We start from the raw sequence: 17,631 nt of genomic DNA on the forward strand, positions 1-17,631 counted from the left end.
AGCCCCAAATCTTAAAGAACTTAATGCTTAGAATTTTCCAAAATCATAATGGTTCCTATGTCTCTGAAGGTACTAAAGGAGAGGCTGGATGATCATCCTCTCATTAAAGGCGAGTCAAGAGAATTCTCATGACTCTAAGTGTTAAAAGGTCTACCTCTAACTTTCTGGTTCCACAACACTGTTAGTCTGAATAAAGAAATCCCTTCCAAAAATTGTTGGCAGATGGCCTGTCAATGTTGAAGACATGATAAAACCACAATTCTTCCCCTTGGACAACACACTCTGAGCATTTTAAAACATTTAACCACATTAAAGATGAGTCCTATTAAGGTGGTTTTTTACCGGACCCACTTTCTAAACCTGCTGTACTGTTGAAAGGCAGCATGTTATAGTAGGAAGACAAAGGCTGTGGGTTTGGGAGTCACACTGACCTGATACGGCTCTGCACTTAACTAGAACCCCAGGCAAGCCATCCAACCTCATTGGGCCTCAGTTTCTTAATTCAAAAACAGGGATAACATTCACTCAAAAGGTTGCTCTGTTTTGTTTCCCTGATGATTGTAAAGTACGTATTCTCTTGTGGCAGTGAAAAGCACCAAGAAGTATTTTAGAATCTGGGTAATGAAGGTACTCCTCTCACTCCTTACCTTGATAGTTTTTCACAGAAGTCATCTTGTTATAATCTTCTGACAATATAAACTCCTGTAAAAGAAAAGAAAAATATTAAACAAAAATAAATTCTTTAAGTGAAAGACTATATTTGGTAAAACCAGATTGAATAAAGCAAATTATCATGACAATTACATCTAACATTAGTATTTTGCCCATCAACTCAGAATTTTTGTACCCCTTTAAAAGTTAACAATCATAATTATGATCCAATGCAGTTATCATAATTTTACCTTATAAGTGTTGACTTTTTGTGTATGCATGAGAAGAAAACCAGATCAAGTTAAGCATCTTGATACTGGTCAATTTTGAAGATAAACCTAATTCAAAATACTTTTCTTTCAAGGGTGCCAAAGCTAAAAATTTTCAAGGCTCTAACCAGTAAGGAAATGGATGGCAACTCCCTACTAAAAATAAATTAGGTATTTTAAAGATTCTTTTTCTAAGATTAGTAATTTATTTCCCCTTACTACAAGCGTCTCAAGGTTGCATTTTACTCATCTCTGTATCCCCAGGGAACCGGGCGCAGTACCTTGGCACAGTAGGTAACTAATAAATAATGGTCACACAAAGGCACTTCTCAATATAATGAGATTAGCCTGAATGTCAAATTTACTGAAAATATCAATTTCTATATCACACATTATATATACCCTTTGTGGGGACACGTAAGTGTGTGCTGTTTCGCCCAAGCATCTGTGTATGCAGTGACCCGTATGTAGAAGCTGACTGAGGGTTTATGAGATCCAGCCAAGTTTTGAGTCCTTAGGCTTCATTCAAATGAAAAATATGCAGGTATTCTTAAAGAGTATATTATGAAACATAAGGAAAGCTGCAAAGTATAATAAATTGATACCTTCGTCTGAGTTTAGAAACAGGTCAATTAATCTTTTCAAAATATTTGGAAGCATCCAGGATTTTTCTTTGATAACTTTTAAAAAGGGGGATGGGAAGAAAGACACCTAAATGCCTTACTTGCTATCTGGGTCTTCCTGAGTTTAGTAGTTTGTGTAATTTTTCAGAAGGAAATAATTATTTTATTGTTTTTGCGATAAATGTCACAAAAGTAAAGTAGGAGATGATGTGAGAAATCATACAAGGCAATAAAGTTACTTTGCCTATTCATTTTTCTATTCCAGCCCCCTTTAAGAAGCTTATCTACAAATGAATTTTCTTCATGATTTTCTCAGTAATAACATTATTCAACTTGTCACTTTAAAAATTCGTATCATTATTTCTTCAACGAGTGGCACTACATTCACTTCTTGTTTTGAAAGAGTTAGACCTACAACTGGATACAACAGATTAATTTTTTTTTCTTTTCTTTTTTTGGATAGAGTCTTGCTCTGTTGCCTGATTGGAGTGCAGTGGTGCAATCTTGGCTCACTACAACCTCTGCCTCCCAGGTTCAAGTAATTCTCCTGCCTCAGCCTCCCTAGTAGCTGGGATTATAGGTGCATGCTACCATGCCCGACTAATTTTGGTATTTTTAGTAGAGACGGGGTTTCACCATGTTGGCCAGGCTGGTATTGAACTCCTGACCTCAGGTGATCCGCCCACCTCGGCCTCCCAAAGTGCTGGGATTACAGGTATGCACCACCGTGCCCGGCCAGAGCAGACTAATTTTTAAAGAAGTAAAGTAGCTGGCCCATAAAGTGCTTATAGTGTAGGTAAGGAAACCCGGGAGGTGCCTAAGCCACAATTCACTAGCAACTTTTAATCCCAGGCAACAGGACCTCGACCCTGACCCCCAACTTTACAGGGTCCCAAATATCGTGACACATACACAAATAAATTTATTAAAGACAACTGTTATCTGGCCAAATGTTTTCTGAACTCATATTGTTCATGCTACTTTGAATATACTGAAATGGTTCTCTGGCCTGGTCAAAAGATACCACAATTCCTTTCGAAACAACGTTAAGGTATAAAATAACACAACTTAATAGAGGTTTGCATTTAGGATTTAATATACACATTAAAAATAAAATTACCAGTTCAATGCATTGGTAAACCTAATTTCTTGGTCATTTATTTTTCCTATGATAATAAAAACATATAATTATGGAGAAAATTTAGATTTTGTGTCAGCTTTTGTTATTACTTTTTTGATCATAGAAACATAATACACTACTCTAAGAAATATAAGAAAAATAAACACTAAAAATCCTTTGTGATACCATTTCTCAAACATAAGTATTATGGAAAGTACAGTTGTAATAATGTATAATAAAACAAAACATTAAAACTACTTGGCAATACTGTTTTCTTTTTACAGTTCATGCATATAATTCCACGAGTACATACTCATCAACTTCATTCTTTTTGATGACTGCATAGGATGCAGTAAATATTCTTTTATTTTTTTGAGACAGAGCTTCAGAGCTTCACTCTTGTTGCCCAGGCTAGAGTGCAACAGTGTGATCTTGGCTCATCGCAACCTCCGCCCTCTTGGGTTCAAGCGATTCTCCTACCTCAGCCTCCTGAGTAGTTGGGATTACAGGCACGTGCCACCACGCCCGGCTAATTTATTGTATTTTTAGTAGAGATAGGGTTTCTCCATGTCGGTCAGGCTGGTCTTGAACACCCAACCTCAGGTGATCTGCCTGTCTTGGCCTCCCAAAGTGCTGGGATTACAGGCGTGAGCCACCACTCCTGGCCATAATATTCCTTTAATATTCCTTTATTGATGAACGTTTGTTTCCAGTTTTCCTTATTGAAAATATTACATTAAATGTATTATATCTTTATATGTCTCCAGCAGTACTTCTATAAAATAAAAGTCCAAAAAGTAGAATTATTGGATCAAAGAGTATAACCACTGAAATTTTGATAGATATGGCCAAATTGAGTTTTTAAAAGATTTTGTCTCTTAACACTCATGAACAATTAAAATGTAAAGGTTTGGCTGCAGTTATTTTCTTAGGATTGACCAATAAAAGTTCAAAACAAATTAATCAAAGATATACACATTTGCACTTTGGGAGGCCGAGACGGGCGGATCACGAGGTCAGGAGATCGAGACTACCCTGGTGAACACGGTGAAACCCCGTCTCTACTAAAAAAATACAAAAAACTAACTGGGCGAGGTGGCGGGCGCCTGTAGTCCCAGCTACTCGGGAGGCTGAGGCAGGAGAATGGCATAAACCCGGGAGGCGGAGCTTGCAGTGAGCCGAGATGGCGCCACTGCACTCCAGCCTGGGCGACAGAGTGAGATTCTGTCTTAAAAAAAAAAAAAAAAGATATACACATTTGAAATATTTTGGATAAAATAGTTTCTATTCCTTCTTTATTATTTCTATCCTTCCTTCTTTCCATTCAGCTGTCCACCCATCTATCACTTAGTTGTTTTTAATGCTCACTGTAATACATCAAACAATATAGGATATACAAGCAAAAAGCTAACAATTGTCTTCACCTTCAATCTCACCCTTTTGAGGCAACCAATGTTAACAGTGTGGCATATCCCACCATGTCTTTTTTTTAAACCCTTATACAAACATATATGAACATATATACATTTTTTTGTTGTATAAAAACAGGATCACATTATAGATATTATTCTACAACTTTGTTTTCATCTAAAGTACACCAGAGTGCTATTTTCCAGAAGCACATAGTTCTAACTTATTCTTTCTGATGGCTGTATAATATTCCATAAAATGGATATGCCAAACTTTATTCAAGTACTTCACATTTTAAGTGGACATTCCATTTGTCTGCTTTAATTTACAATTATAGCAATACTTTGAGAAAGGTCTTTGCAAGTATATCCATATGAACTAATGTCTATGTAGAAGAGACACTGGCTCAAATATCATGTAATGTCTTAATAAACACTGTCATATTATTGTCCAGGAAGCATGCAGCCATGCACTCTGTCACCTACCCCCATCTTCATTTGACAGCATTTTTTCCCACATCTTATCAGCATTGAATGCTATTGATCTTTTCAATTTTTGCCAAACTGATGTGCGAAACAAGAGGGTATCTCATTGTGGTTTATGTTCGTTACGCTATTTATAAGCTGGAGAACTTTTTGTGTTTATTTGCTATTTTCATTCATTTCTTGTTTTACAAATTTTTTGTTCAAATTCTGCTGTAGCCTGGTTCTCTGAAAAACAGCGTGAAGCAAAGCTTAAGCCTAATGCTTTATTTGAAGGTTCAGTATCGGCAACAGTGAGTGAGGGTAAAGCAAAGCAAAGCAGAGAAAGATGGTGGTGCATTACCAAGCTCGCCTGAGTTTCACAAGATGCCTAGCTGCTTCTCAGCATTCAGGAAGTCTCTGGACAGATAGAAGTGAAACACCAGGTTTTGGAAAAATCCACTGAAGGGAGGGATGGAGAGGGAATTTATCTGCCAGATGTCTCCCATATCCCTTTGCATTTTAATCATAGCTCCACATGAATCTAATTTCTCTCTGCTTGTAGAAAGTTGGACCACCTAGCCCTGTTGCAGCCACCGGGGAAGTCGTATCTGTGTCTCTGCAGTGCTGTGCTTCATATAATTCAGAAGTAGCATGGGAACCAGATCCTCTGGGCTTAGGCCTCAGGGTGGAACAAGGTGCCAAGAGAGCCCAGGAAACAAGTACAATCAAGAAAATCTGAGGCAGTATATATGATGTGGCTGAGGCACATCCTTTGCTCCTTTTGTCTATTGCATTTGTAATTGTCTTACTAAATTGTAGAACTTCTTTGATTATTAGGGATAGTTATCCTTTGTTTAATATGTGAATTGACAGTATTTTCTCTCCTAATATTCTGCTGTTGAATTTTATTAAATCTTTTGTAGTACTGAAATGTTTTTTTTTTTTAATTAACAAACAACCATGGCATTATGAGTTAAAATTGCATTATATCTTTTCAGTTTTAATTTGGAAAGGAATAATATCTAAACTGTAATATACTGTTTAACTGTATTTAAACTGTAATATACTGTAATAATATTTTAACTGTAATGTACTTAAATACAATTTTTCTTTACTAGTTTAAATGGCATTTCCCCCAACCCTATTTCAATTTCCAATGAATTACTTCTCACACATAATGAAAACAACTCTTGGTTTTGGGATACACATGTATTAAGTTTTAGTACGCTATTGTAGCATTTAACACAGTATTTGTTGTTGACTTACCTAAACCCTGACCAAGTTTAGGTAATCACTGCTATTTTAGTTTTATCTGGAATTTTTATTAAGAGTAGCTGCCAAATTGAATTAAATTGAACAGAATGTGTTGATATCTATTAAATGAAATTTGTTAAAATCCTTCCATTTACAAAAGTAATTGATTATTGTTAAACAGTTTTCTGATACTGACCCATTCTTAACTCCCGGAAAGAATCCAAACTTGCCCTGATGTATTCTTCCTTTAATACACTACTGGATATGATATGCTAATATTTGATAAGAATTTTTACATCTACATGTAAGAGTATTATTGGTCTATAGCTTTTCATTTTGGTGCTATCTTCATTGGATTCTGGCTTAAAGATAGCAAAGGATGGTGGTTAAGAGCTTGGGCACTGGAACCAAATTGTCCAGTTTAATTCTGAGCTAAAACACATACTTGTTAAATGATCTTGACAAGTTGCTCAAGAGCTCTGTGCTTCACTTTCCTTCTGTGTACTAGCCTCATAAGACTGTATGAGACTCAGTTATTATAAAAAAGCATTTTAAAGCAGTGCCTGTCACATAGTAAGTACTCTATGAGAGTTAATTTTTAAAAAACGGATTAAGAAGCTTTTCTTTAAATCTTTTGGAAGACATTGAACAATTATAATTGAAGAATTCGAATTCAGGTTCTCAAGCTTTTCCCCGTGTATACACAAAAACACATACAATTGGAATAGTAGTACTGTCGATGATGTTTTGTAGCTCTCCTTTTTAACTTAACACTATTACATGGGCATTTCTCATGTCACTACCTATTTTTTTGAAAAAATGAATTTTAATGGATACATAATATCCCATTGGAAGGCAATAAAGGATTTTACCTAATTAGTCTTTAACTGTTATGTTTCCTTTTTTTTGAGGCAGGATCTTGCTTTGTCACCCAGGCTGGAGTGCAATAGCATGAACACAGTTCACTGCAGCCTCAACCTTCCAAGCTCAAATATCATCCCACCGCAGCCTTCTGAGTAGCTGGGACTACAGGCACGAGCCACCACACCTGGCTAATTTTTGTATTTTTTGTAGAGATGGCGTTTTACCATGTTACCCAGGCTGGTCTTGAACTCTTGTGCTCCAGCAATCTGCCTGCCTCAGCCTTCCCAAAGTGCTGGGATTATAGGCGTTGAGTCACTCATTTGGTCTGTTACATTTCTAAGACACCAATGTTTTATTACAAAAATAGGAATATCCTTACGAATAATCTTTGTGTATTTTTATGATTATTTTCTTTGGATGGTTTTCTAGAAATGAAATTATTGACACAAAGGAAAAATATTTCTAAAGCTCTGAATATTACCAATATTTTTTCTAAATAGTTTGTGCCAATTTATGTCCTTTCCATTAGTGTTCTAAAGTGCCTACTTTAATTCTAGCTGATATGTATATTCTAAAACTACTACAACTTAGATAAAAATAGAATTAAAAAAATTTTAACACCTCAAAATGTTTACTGGCCCTTAGTATTTCCTCTTTCATTACTTTTCTATCTACAGGATTTTATTGTTTTTCTTATCTATTTGCATACGCTTGTCATGGACTGAGGATATTTTCCCTTTTCTGTCATATTCCACGTAACTATTTGTTGCTTTTAAAAAACTATATTTAAGTAGATTCTCTTAATGCTGGGAAGTTTTGCATTTTATGTAGTTAAATATAATATTTTCATTTATGACTTCTTTTAAGCATACAACATTCTTCTTGATAGATTGTTTATAAACATCTAGTCAACTGACTTCTAGTTTTTCTTTTTCTTTTTTAAGGCTTTACTTACATGTAATGCTGCTTCATGCTCCGGGAATTAATTTTGGTATAAGACAAGAGGTGAGAATTAAAATCGATCTTTTTCTTAAAAGCAAACCAACTGCTCCAGCACCATTTGTTTAGTCACTTTTCCCATCCACACTGCCTTGTGGGCTTTACCATCTTTTATTTGCTTTCATTGAACTGAGTCTGTTTGGGAGTTCTCTAACCCTGTTTTATTCCTTTGCCAGAAGCAAAATGATTTAATTACTGTAGATACAACTTATATGTTAATATAAAGGCTATGTGTCTCCTAATTTCTTAAAGAAAAATGTAGTTACATGAACATAAATAATCTTTTTAATAGCAAAAAAGAAAAATCACATTAACAATTTTGATTGGAATTGAATTAAACCTTTAAATTCAGGAAGATTTGAGACTTAAAGGTCTTCTTTTATGTATATTAATCAATTTTTATAATTTTCTTCAACTGTTTTATATATTTTTTGAAATTATTTCTATATTTATGTGATAGTAACTTCTGTGAATGGGATCATTTTTCTATTACTTGGTAAACTCTGAATTTAAAAAAAAAAAAAAAAAAGGGTAGATTGACAGGTGCTAACTTTGGACCAAAACTGAAAAACAGTGATTTCACAGCTCCCGGGAGGCTCACTACCAACCCATTTGAAATCTTGATATGTGGTAGTCAGAGTGAGTTGAATAATCTTGAATAAGGTACTTGGCTACGTGGGACACTTACATTCCTAACTCCCAAGATTTAGAAGGAAAGGAAGAAGAGTTCTTTGATGTTTTAGAACAAACTAAGGAAAGAGAAGAAAAAAGAAAAAGACTATTTAAGAAGACTAAGCTGCAACATTATTTGTAGCCAATGCTTTGGGCTAGGGGTGGAAAAAAGAAAACAATGGAGAAAACTAATAATATAAGCTTGTTTGTACATTTGTCAATGCCTTTTCCACATCTCTTTGTCTCTCTAAATTCCTATGAAAACCAAGCCTGGCAGAATAAGTCAATCAGATGGTAATATTACTGTATTTGGGCAACACTGTATTTTTTTAAAAAGGTTCTAGCATGCCCTGTTGTTAAAGAATGTACAAGGCAAGGCCCATGCCTGTGTACACACATGCCATTCACAACACTCTTGTGGCATTTTCTCCACAACAGTCCTTATATTCTATTGGGTTATAAAAATACACCTGCCAAACAGATACCATGTCTCTTGTTTGATAACAGAGGTCACCTTATCGGAATCAAGTTGTTATTCAGCTTTCTGTCAGTCTAAGTAGGAGGCCAAGAGGCAGGACTTTATTTTTTTCTTTAAATGAAAGGTACAGTTTTGTTTTCTGGTCATCCTTTGGTTCTTCCTGCACATCACAAGTTCTCAGTGATGTCTTGAATCTTTCTGTGAAAAGCAGGAAAAAATGGAAAGGAAGCTACGGGGTCTATAAGTGCTGCGGCTTCTGGTTTCATCCACAGAAGTGGGCATGGCAGGGCAGTAAGGCCTAGGTGCAATGCTATGGTTTAAATGTTTGTGTCCCTCCCAAAATTCATGTGTTGAAACTTAACTGCCAATATGATATTATTGAAAGGTGCAACTTTTAAGAGGTTATTAAATAGGATTAAGGACCTTATTTTAAAATTTCAAGGGAACATTCACCCCTTTTGTCCCTTCCATCAATTCTGCCATGTGAGGACAGTGTTCGCCCCCTCCAGAGGACACAGCCTTCAAGTGCTATCTTGGAAGCAGAGCCCAGGCCCTTACCAGACAACAAAGTTGCCAGTGCCTTGATCTTAGAATTCCCAGCCTCCAGAACAGTGAGAAATAAATTTATGTTGTCTACAAATTACTCACCTTTAGTTGTTTTATTATAGCAGAAGGAACAGACATGCAGGAAGAAATTTAAAGTATCTGTACCCCACACAAAGATACTTCCAATTTCATGTATATGTTAAGGCAGCAGCCCCTACCCTGGGCCAAGTACTTTTACTGGTCAGTTTTTGTTCCCCCTCCCCACCCCACCACCACCCTTGTGTCTCTTTTCCTCTCTTTTTAAAAGTAATGTTCAGCCATTGCAAAATACAAAAACTTTTAAACAGGTGGACATAGTGGCTCACAGCTGTAATTCCAGCACTTTGGGAGGCCGAGGCTTGATGACTTGAGTTCAAGGTCAACTTAGGCAACACAGTGAGACCTGTTTCTTAAAAAAAATAAAAAATAAAAAATAAAGAACTTTTGAACAGCAAAAAATTTAATTAGAAAGCAATAAGCTTGGTTGGTTCTTTTGCTGTTACCATGGTCACCCTGACTTTTCATGCTGTATCTTCACTGGTAAAGGAATATTATACAGTTCTAAGCACTGCCCACCTCCTCACCTATTAAGTACATTTCAGTGAAATAGATCCTAAATAATTACAATAATAGAACCATAGGACCTTACACATTAAAAAAAATTCAATTGTGAGTTTCCTTATTTGAAACTTTGCCAATGATCTCTCATTTCTTAAAATATAACACTACTTTAGGAATAGAAATATCTAAAATTCAATTATTTGCTACTGATTCTTTGTCATGTTTGTTGCACATCAGAGATAAAAACTGATGTAATGCTTGATAGATCCAATTTTTTGAAGAAAACTAAATAGTAGTTACATTTCCCATGTAGATTTTTCTCTCCTTCCAGAAAAATATACTTCAAACCATCCAGGTAGGTCATCTAAAAAATAAACAGGAATTCTTAACTTGGCCCAAATGTGATAAAAAACGAAGGAAAGAATAATGTCATTGGTTTAACTACCCAGCAGAAGTGTCATACGAAAATACATGGCTTTGAAGTAATATTATTTGTGTGCCTATGTGAAGCCGTTACTGAAGAGAAGAGATATATACATAAAAATTTTCATGAACACAGAGGTACTATGTTTCTGGTTGAGGATAAAGGTGTTTTCTTTCTACATCTCTCTCCATAAAAAAGAAGTTGGTTTAAAGGCGAAATCTAGTTGGGAAGCCTGATATTAGTAAACTTCTCATTTGCATTTCCATATAAAATTTATTTCTATATCTGCTTTAGACATGCCCAGGATAAAAAAAAGAAATGCCCAGGATATTGTCCAATATATTTAGTGTCTCGAATATTAATTGAAATGAGGGTGACTGATTTTTTTTTTTTTTTTTTACTGTGGTAAAAAACCTGTAACATTAAAAATGATCTTAATCATTTTTAAGTGTATACTTTAGATATGTTAAATATATTCACATTGTTGTACAACCAAATTCTGCCACTTTTTCATTTTGCAGAACAAACTCTATATCCATTAAACACTAATTCTTCTCCTCTACCCCCAGTCTGTGGTAACCACCTTTCTATTCTTTCTATTTCTATAATTTTAACTACTTTCGATACTTCATATGAGTGAAATTAGAGAGTATTTGTCCTTTCGTGACTGGCTTATTTCACTTACTATAATGTCCTTGAGGTTCATCACTTTATAGTATGTGACAGGATTCCCTATTTTTTAAAGGCTGCATAATATCCCATTGTATGTATATACCACATTTTTCTTTCTCCATTCATCTGCTGATAGACACTTGGGTTGTTTTAACCTCTTGGCTATTGTGAATAATGCTGCAAGAAACATGAGTGTGCAAACATCTCTTCAAAATCTTGCTTTCAATTCTTTGGGGTATATACCCAAAAGTGGGATTGCTAGAATATGGTAATTTTTGTTTGTTTGTTTGTTTGTTTTTGAGATGGAGTTTAGCTCTTGTTGCCCAGGGTGGAATGCAATGGCACGATCTTGGCTCACTGCAACCTCTGCCTCCCAGGGTCAAGCGATTCTCCTGACTCAGCCACCTGAGTAGCTGGGATTACAGGCATTTGCCACCGTACCCAGCTAAGTAATTCTATTTTTAACATTTCAAAAAACCTCTATGCATAAGACAGTGATTGATTAAACTTCAGTATTAGAAAAGTATTACTACCTTTAAAACTGCCTTTTTAAAAATTATATAGCTTCAAGATTAACAGTCTCCTTTTTGCCTCAACTACCAAGAAGTTCAGAATCAAAACCAAGTCTTAATCATAAAAACTGTGCTGGTCCTTATAATCTCCCTACTTGTGTTATTGTAGGTTTCACTTGGCTCCTTTGGTTGCAAGGACCTCAGACGACTAGGAAAGAGGATTTATTGTAAAAAGACAGAAAGTATAATGGGAAAGGTACTGGCCAATGAAGCTGCACTAGTTATCCTCTGTATCTAGCAGGCTCAGGGCCTCTCCCTGGTATCTCTGCTTTTTTCTGTAAGTGCGATAATCTGTTCATATTATCCCTTCTCAACCAACTGTTCTCTTCTGATAAGTCAGTTTCTGTTCTTTGATAACTGGAGTTTGCACATGGCCATCACAAAGCACAGAGGATTTTTAGGGTACTTAAGACTACTCTGTACGATACTACAATGGTAGACACAAGTCATTACACAGTTGTCCAAACCCATAGGATGTACATCACCAAGAGTGAACCCTACTTGTGACCTATGGACTGTGTGCGGTAATGAGGCATTAATGATGTAGGTTCATCAGTTGTAACAAACATATCACTCTGGTAGGGGATGTTGATGATGAGGAAGGCTATGCATGTGTGTGGAAGGGGGTGTGTGGGAAGTCTCTGAACCTTCTTCTCAATTTGCTGTGAACCTAAAACTGCTCTTAAAAAGAAAAAAAAAAAAAAAACCCTCAAAAAAAAGCCCCATAAACTGTCAAATCCCGTAAGAATGGCTCTACGAAAGACCCTTGAAGATACTTAATGCCTCTTACTTATGGCTATCTCCACACTTAAACAACCAGTGGCCTAGAACTTGTACCCTTTGGTTGTCTTTTTGTTTAAATGAGCAGTTCTCAAACTTTCGGGTCTTAGGTTCCCTTTACTCTTAAAAACAAACTACTAAGGGGTCTGATGAACTTTTATTTATGTGGGTGGTACTGATTAAAATATATCATGTTCTAAATTAAAATGGAAAAAATTTTTAAATATTAATTCATTAAAGTAACAATAGCAAATGTATTACATGTTAATATAAATAATCTATAAAAAATAACTATTTTTTACAAAACAAAAAATTTAGTGAAAAAAGTGGCACTGTTTTCCATTTTAGCAAATCTCATTAATGTGTAGCTTAACTGAAGACAGATTCCCATCCTACTTCTGCATACAATTTGGACATTTCTTAGAAAATGAGAGTGAAAAGGGCAAATAATAGTACTATTATGAAAATAGCTTTCATCTCACAGATCACAGTTTGAAAACTGCAGGTTTCAGTGACTGACTTGATGTTAGGCTTTGCTTAATCTTCATTTCAGATTCTGCAAATGTGCCTACGGAGTTCAAAGATTATTCTTGTTTGTTTATAATTATGAAAAGAGGTTTCTCTGGCTACCAAACAATGGGACATTGTTTCACCCAGGAACCCAGAGAGTAAGTGCCTTTTTCCCCTCTGGTCAAATGCCTATGAGCCTAATCTTTTCTGACCACGTGTATTGTAAAAAGTCAGGGGAAGGGATGCTTCAAATGCAAATCCCCCACCTAGCCTCCGGAACTCCATAAGGAAATCCCATGTCACATTTCTAAGACAGGCCACACTACATGGAAGCATCAGAAACAAGAAAACTAAAGATAACTGGGGTTTGTGCAACCACAGCAGCTGCTTGCCTCTCCAGATTCCAAATATCACCTACAAAGAGACAAACTCGGGTTTACAAATTCTTCCTATAAATTCTTCCTCAAATTCAGGTTTACACATATAAATCACAAAACAAAGCAATTTCAAGGTTTCTCCACATATGAACTGTTTACTTGTCTGGCTGCTGCCCCTCTAGTCTGCCTGGATGCTTCGCGGTTTACCTGTCATTATCTTTCCTCATCAGTGGTAACATGTTTTTGTGCCCTCCCATTCCCAGTCTCCCAACACTGACTACAAGTAAGCAGATGCAGTTGGCTTCTCAATAATATCCCTCCCAAGAGGATAGAAGGAGGATAGAAGGGAGAAGGTAAGAGAGAAAAGACACACAGGTCTGGAGGTAACCACTTTCAAGACTGCCTCTGGCCAATTTCACAATCTTAAGGACAGATGCTCTTGGAAGCTATTCAGTGAATGGGAAATACCCTGCTCATGGCCACACTCTGAAGCCAGACACTGATGTATCACACAAAGGAAGCTGCTAGCTAAAGAATTCTGTGCCACCCTTCAGTGAAAGAGGGTATTGGATATTTTAAATAACATTTATACACAATAAAAATTATGCTGTAATATTAAACAGCAAATGATATGAAATCAGTTTAGTCTAGCTGCTGGTATTTATTTTTAAAAAGAAAAAATAGCTCAAAACTTTTGAGAAAATTATTCTGAACCAAAAAGTTGCCTGCTGAAATTGAAAACGGCTTACACCTAATGTCATAATATTTAGCCTAATGGTTAAGAAGCTGACAATTACTGTTTCTCTACTTAGGAAAGCTGCTGGTGAAAGAAGTCTGGATCTTTGGTTAAGTTTTGGATTTTGTGGAGTTTCAGAGTTTGTAAGGGGTCTTAGAGATTACCTAGCATGATGACTCATTGTTTAGATAGGGAAATGAAAGTCTACAGATACTAAGGAGAAAGTCTAGAGAGATACTAAGGAAAAAGTCTCAGGGTCAGAGGCTTACCTGGTTGCAGGTTGCATAGCCCACACTTAAAATGTGGGCCTGTCTCTTGATTTTTTATCCACTGATCCTTTGACTCACACAAACCTCAAAGAGCCCCCTCTAAATGACATTAAAACTCAGGAGAGTATTTCATTGAACCTCTATGTGCAAAGAAAAAAATTACAGTGCAAATTCTGAAGTCACTACACTCTTCAGAAAATCCAGGTGACAATGCATTATAACAAACACAAAAGAAAAATAAGTAGAAAGCACCACACACCACTAATGCCTCCATCATGAGCCCTGTTACCCAAGTCTGACACCTGGAAGCAGGACCAAATGGTTGGCTATGGACACCGGCTAATCAGAACAGACGCTGGCTGCAGACAGCAGCAACTGTGTACTGACTGAACACAAGCTTGGTTGGGAGTTATTTTTGCCAACTACCCCTTCTCCCCACTCAATTTCTCCTACACATTTAGTCATCAGATCCTTACATCCTTCTTGAATCTAAGCCCCTTCCAATGCATTTCCAAGTAAACTTTTATCTTTGACAATGACCTGCACATCCCCATTTCCTAGCCTTTGATCTAGTGTCTCATTTCCCCAATCTTCATCATTTTTCAAACCTATCCTTCTGAATGGTCTGCTTTCATATAATCACCTCAGGCAGGATGGAGCTTTCTGTTCTGAATTTCAAGAGACTGTGTAGCTCTTTCAGACTATTGATCACAATCTGCATTAAATGAAAACTATCAATGATCAGATCATTTGATCTTTCTTTATAGAGTTTAAGGAATGGAGTTCTGGTTTTCCTAACATGTCTCCCCAACGTGGCCAGCATTGTTCTTAATATTCAATATATGAGAGGTATTCGATAAATATTAAAAATAAAGATATAATACTCGTTTTTTTTTTTTTTAAATCAGCATTTTCGTTGTACTACTACTATAAACACTCCTGCTGTGGGCTCGTGTACTGACTGTTACTCTACCTGAAACACTCTTCCCAAGACAAATGATGGACTCAGTCCTCCAACCTTCAAGGCTTCTTCTTAATGAAGCCTAACCTACTGGCATCTATTCCCTCTACCTTACGCTCACATTCCCAATCCCCCTTACTCTGTTCTATTTTTCCCCATAGCATGTATCACTTCTATGACCTTCTAACATATATAAATTATAATGTCACTTATACAGCAATTACTAAATGCAACATAAACAAGAGGAGGGGTTTTCCAGTAGGGGAAAGTATATTTTGATGTATCTCAAGTACCTAGAACACTGCCTGGCACATAGTAGGTGTCCAATACGTATTTTAAAAATTGAATAAAAGTGTTAAGTGTTATATTAATTTACATAGTAGCTCTCTATTAACATACTTTTAAAATATATGAAAATATTAATACATAATATACTATAAAAATCATTTAGTATAATTTTTTCAGTGATGGTTATATATATTGTTAGATATATATAAGTGTGACATTGTTAGTGTTTTCATTTAGATAGGCCATCAAAGAAAGATTCAACAATTTGCTCATCAATAGTAGGCTTGGAAGTAGGAACTAGATTTCTCAATTGGGCGTTCAGTGTTACCCACAGTAATTTTGAATGAAAATATGTGCAATTACCAGACATTCAAATAATAAAAGAAAAAAAAGAGAGCCTAATTGCTAACCTATTACTTTTCCTAATCAATACTGAAAAATAGAACAGTACACACTTTTGACTCAAATCTCAGTATATCTCAAATCTCAGAACCAATGCTTTACTTCTTAGATTAACAGAAAACACAATAATGTGTTGCTTTTTCAAGCTGTTTATAACCATGGTCTCCATACTAAAATGTTATAATTATCTCTTTTTCTATATTTAACTTCATATATTTTCAGTCCTGAACATTATTCAAACAAAAATATACATTTGGCAAGTAATGAACACCAAAAGAAAGCCAATATTACATGTAAAACCCAATCTTATTTGTCAAAAATGGCACACACAAGAAACCAGTTTAAAAATGATGAGTTTGGCCAGGCGCGGTGGCTCAAGCCTGTAATCCCAGCACTTTGGGAGGCCGAGACGGGCGGATCAGGAGGTCAGGAGATCGAGACCATCCTGGCTAACACGGTGAAACACCGTCTCTACTAAAAAATACAAAAAACTAGCTGGGCGAGGTGGCGGGCGTCTGTAGTCCCAGCTACTCGGGAGGCTGAGGCAGGAGAATGGCGGGAACCCGGGAGGCGGAGCTTGCAGTGAGCTGAGATCCGGCCACTGCACTCCAGCCCGGGCAACAGAGCGAGACTCCGTCTCAAAATAAATAAATAAATAAATAAAAATAAAAACGATGAGTTTTTAAACATTATTGTTAAACCTGAGGTGGCAAATAATTGTGTGAAAAATACTACTCGTTATTTAACTTCAGATAAAATTAACCTTATCTAAAAGTAAATTAAAGTTCGCCTACTGCTGAAATGAATATAATTTCTGCCATGAAAACAGTAATTACCACTTTCTGAGGGCTTACTGAGTGCCAAGATCTTTAAGTTACCTCATGTAATTCTCACAGCAATCCTATGAGGCACAGATCACCCTCAATCAACAATGAGTAAACTGAGGAGTATGTGAAGTTAACCAACTCGCTCATGATTATCAGGCTAGAAGATGGAAGAGCTGGAATACAGATACAGACCTTTATGGGAGCAAAGTTCGTACCTCAACCACCACATCTGCCCTTGCTATACGAAGGCAAGGTATGTTAACAATCATTTCTCCCACAAACTCTGAGAAAGCTCTACCTGATAAAGGGAGGCAAGAGAATAAAACAATTGCTTCCCTATCAGAGTGCTGGGAAGAAAGGGCTTCTGTAAGGATGACTAGATTATGAGAATGAAGGTGAAAGGAGAATGAACTTCCGGATGGAAACACAAAGGAAACTAGTTTGGCTTTTATTCATACAAAAAATATTGCCATTCCAATTTGCGCAGGGCTCTCTACTAGGTATTGGAAATGCCAATGCATATATTTCCTGCCTCCAAGTTTCTCTGGCTAATGGAGATAAAGAAAATGAGTAAATTAAGTGTTATTTACTAGACATGTTTAGGGACTACACTGATCCTTGAAACATGGATTTGAACTGCACAGATCTACTTACACATGGATTTTCTTCCACCTCTGCCACCCCTGAGACCAACCCCTCTTCTTCCTCAGCAGCCTACTCAACGTCAACAGGATGAGGATGAAGACCTTTATGATGATTCACTTCCATCTAATGAAAACATATGTTTTCTTCCTTATGATTTTCTTAGTCACATTTTCTTTTCTTCAGCTTGCTTTACTGTAAGACTAGATTTCCCAATTGGG

General features: G+C 36.3%; 1 protein-coding gene across 4 annotated transcripts in view; it reads right to left on the bottom strand.

Moving 5' to 3' along the window:
* Positions 1 to 17,631, bottom strand: part of WDFY2 (WD repeat and FYVE domain containing 2) — a 181,762-nt gene that overhangs the window by 66,180 nt on the left and 97,951 nt on the right. For all 4 annotated transcript variants that reach the window (XM_023187322.1, XM_023187320.1, XM_023187323.1 and 1 more), the window contains one exon: positions 648 to 702. In XM_023187322.1, the coding sequence (XP_023043090.1) occupies positions 648 to 702 (55 nt within the window). The remainder of the gene's footprint in view (positions 1 to 647; positions 703 to 17,631) is intronic.

Source organism: Piliocolobus tephrosceles, chromosome X (genome assembly GCF_002776525.5).
Source record: "Piliocolobus tephrosceles isolate RC106 chromosome X, ASM277652v3, whole genome shotgun sequence".
NCBI classification, from domain to species: domain Eukaryota; kingdom Metazoa; phylum Chordata; class Mammalia; order Primates; family Cercopithecidae; genus Piliocolobus; species Piliocolobus tephrosceles.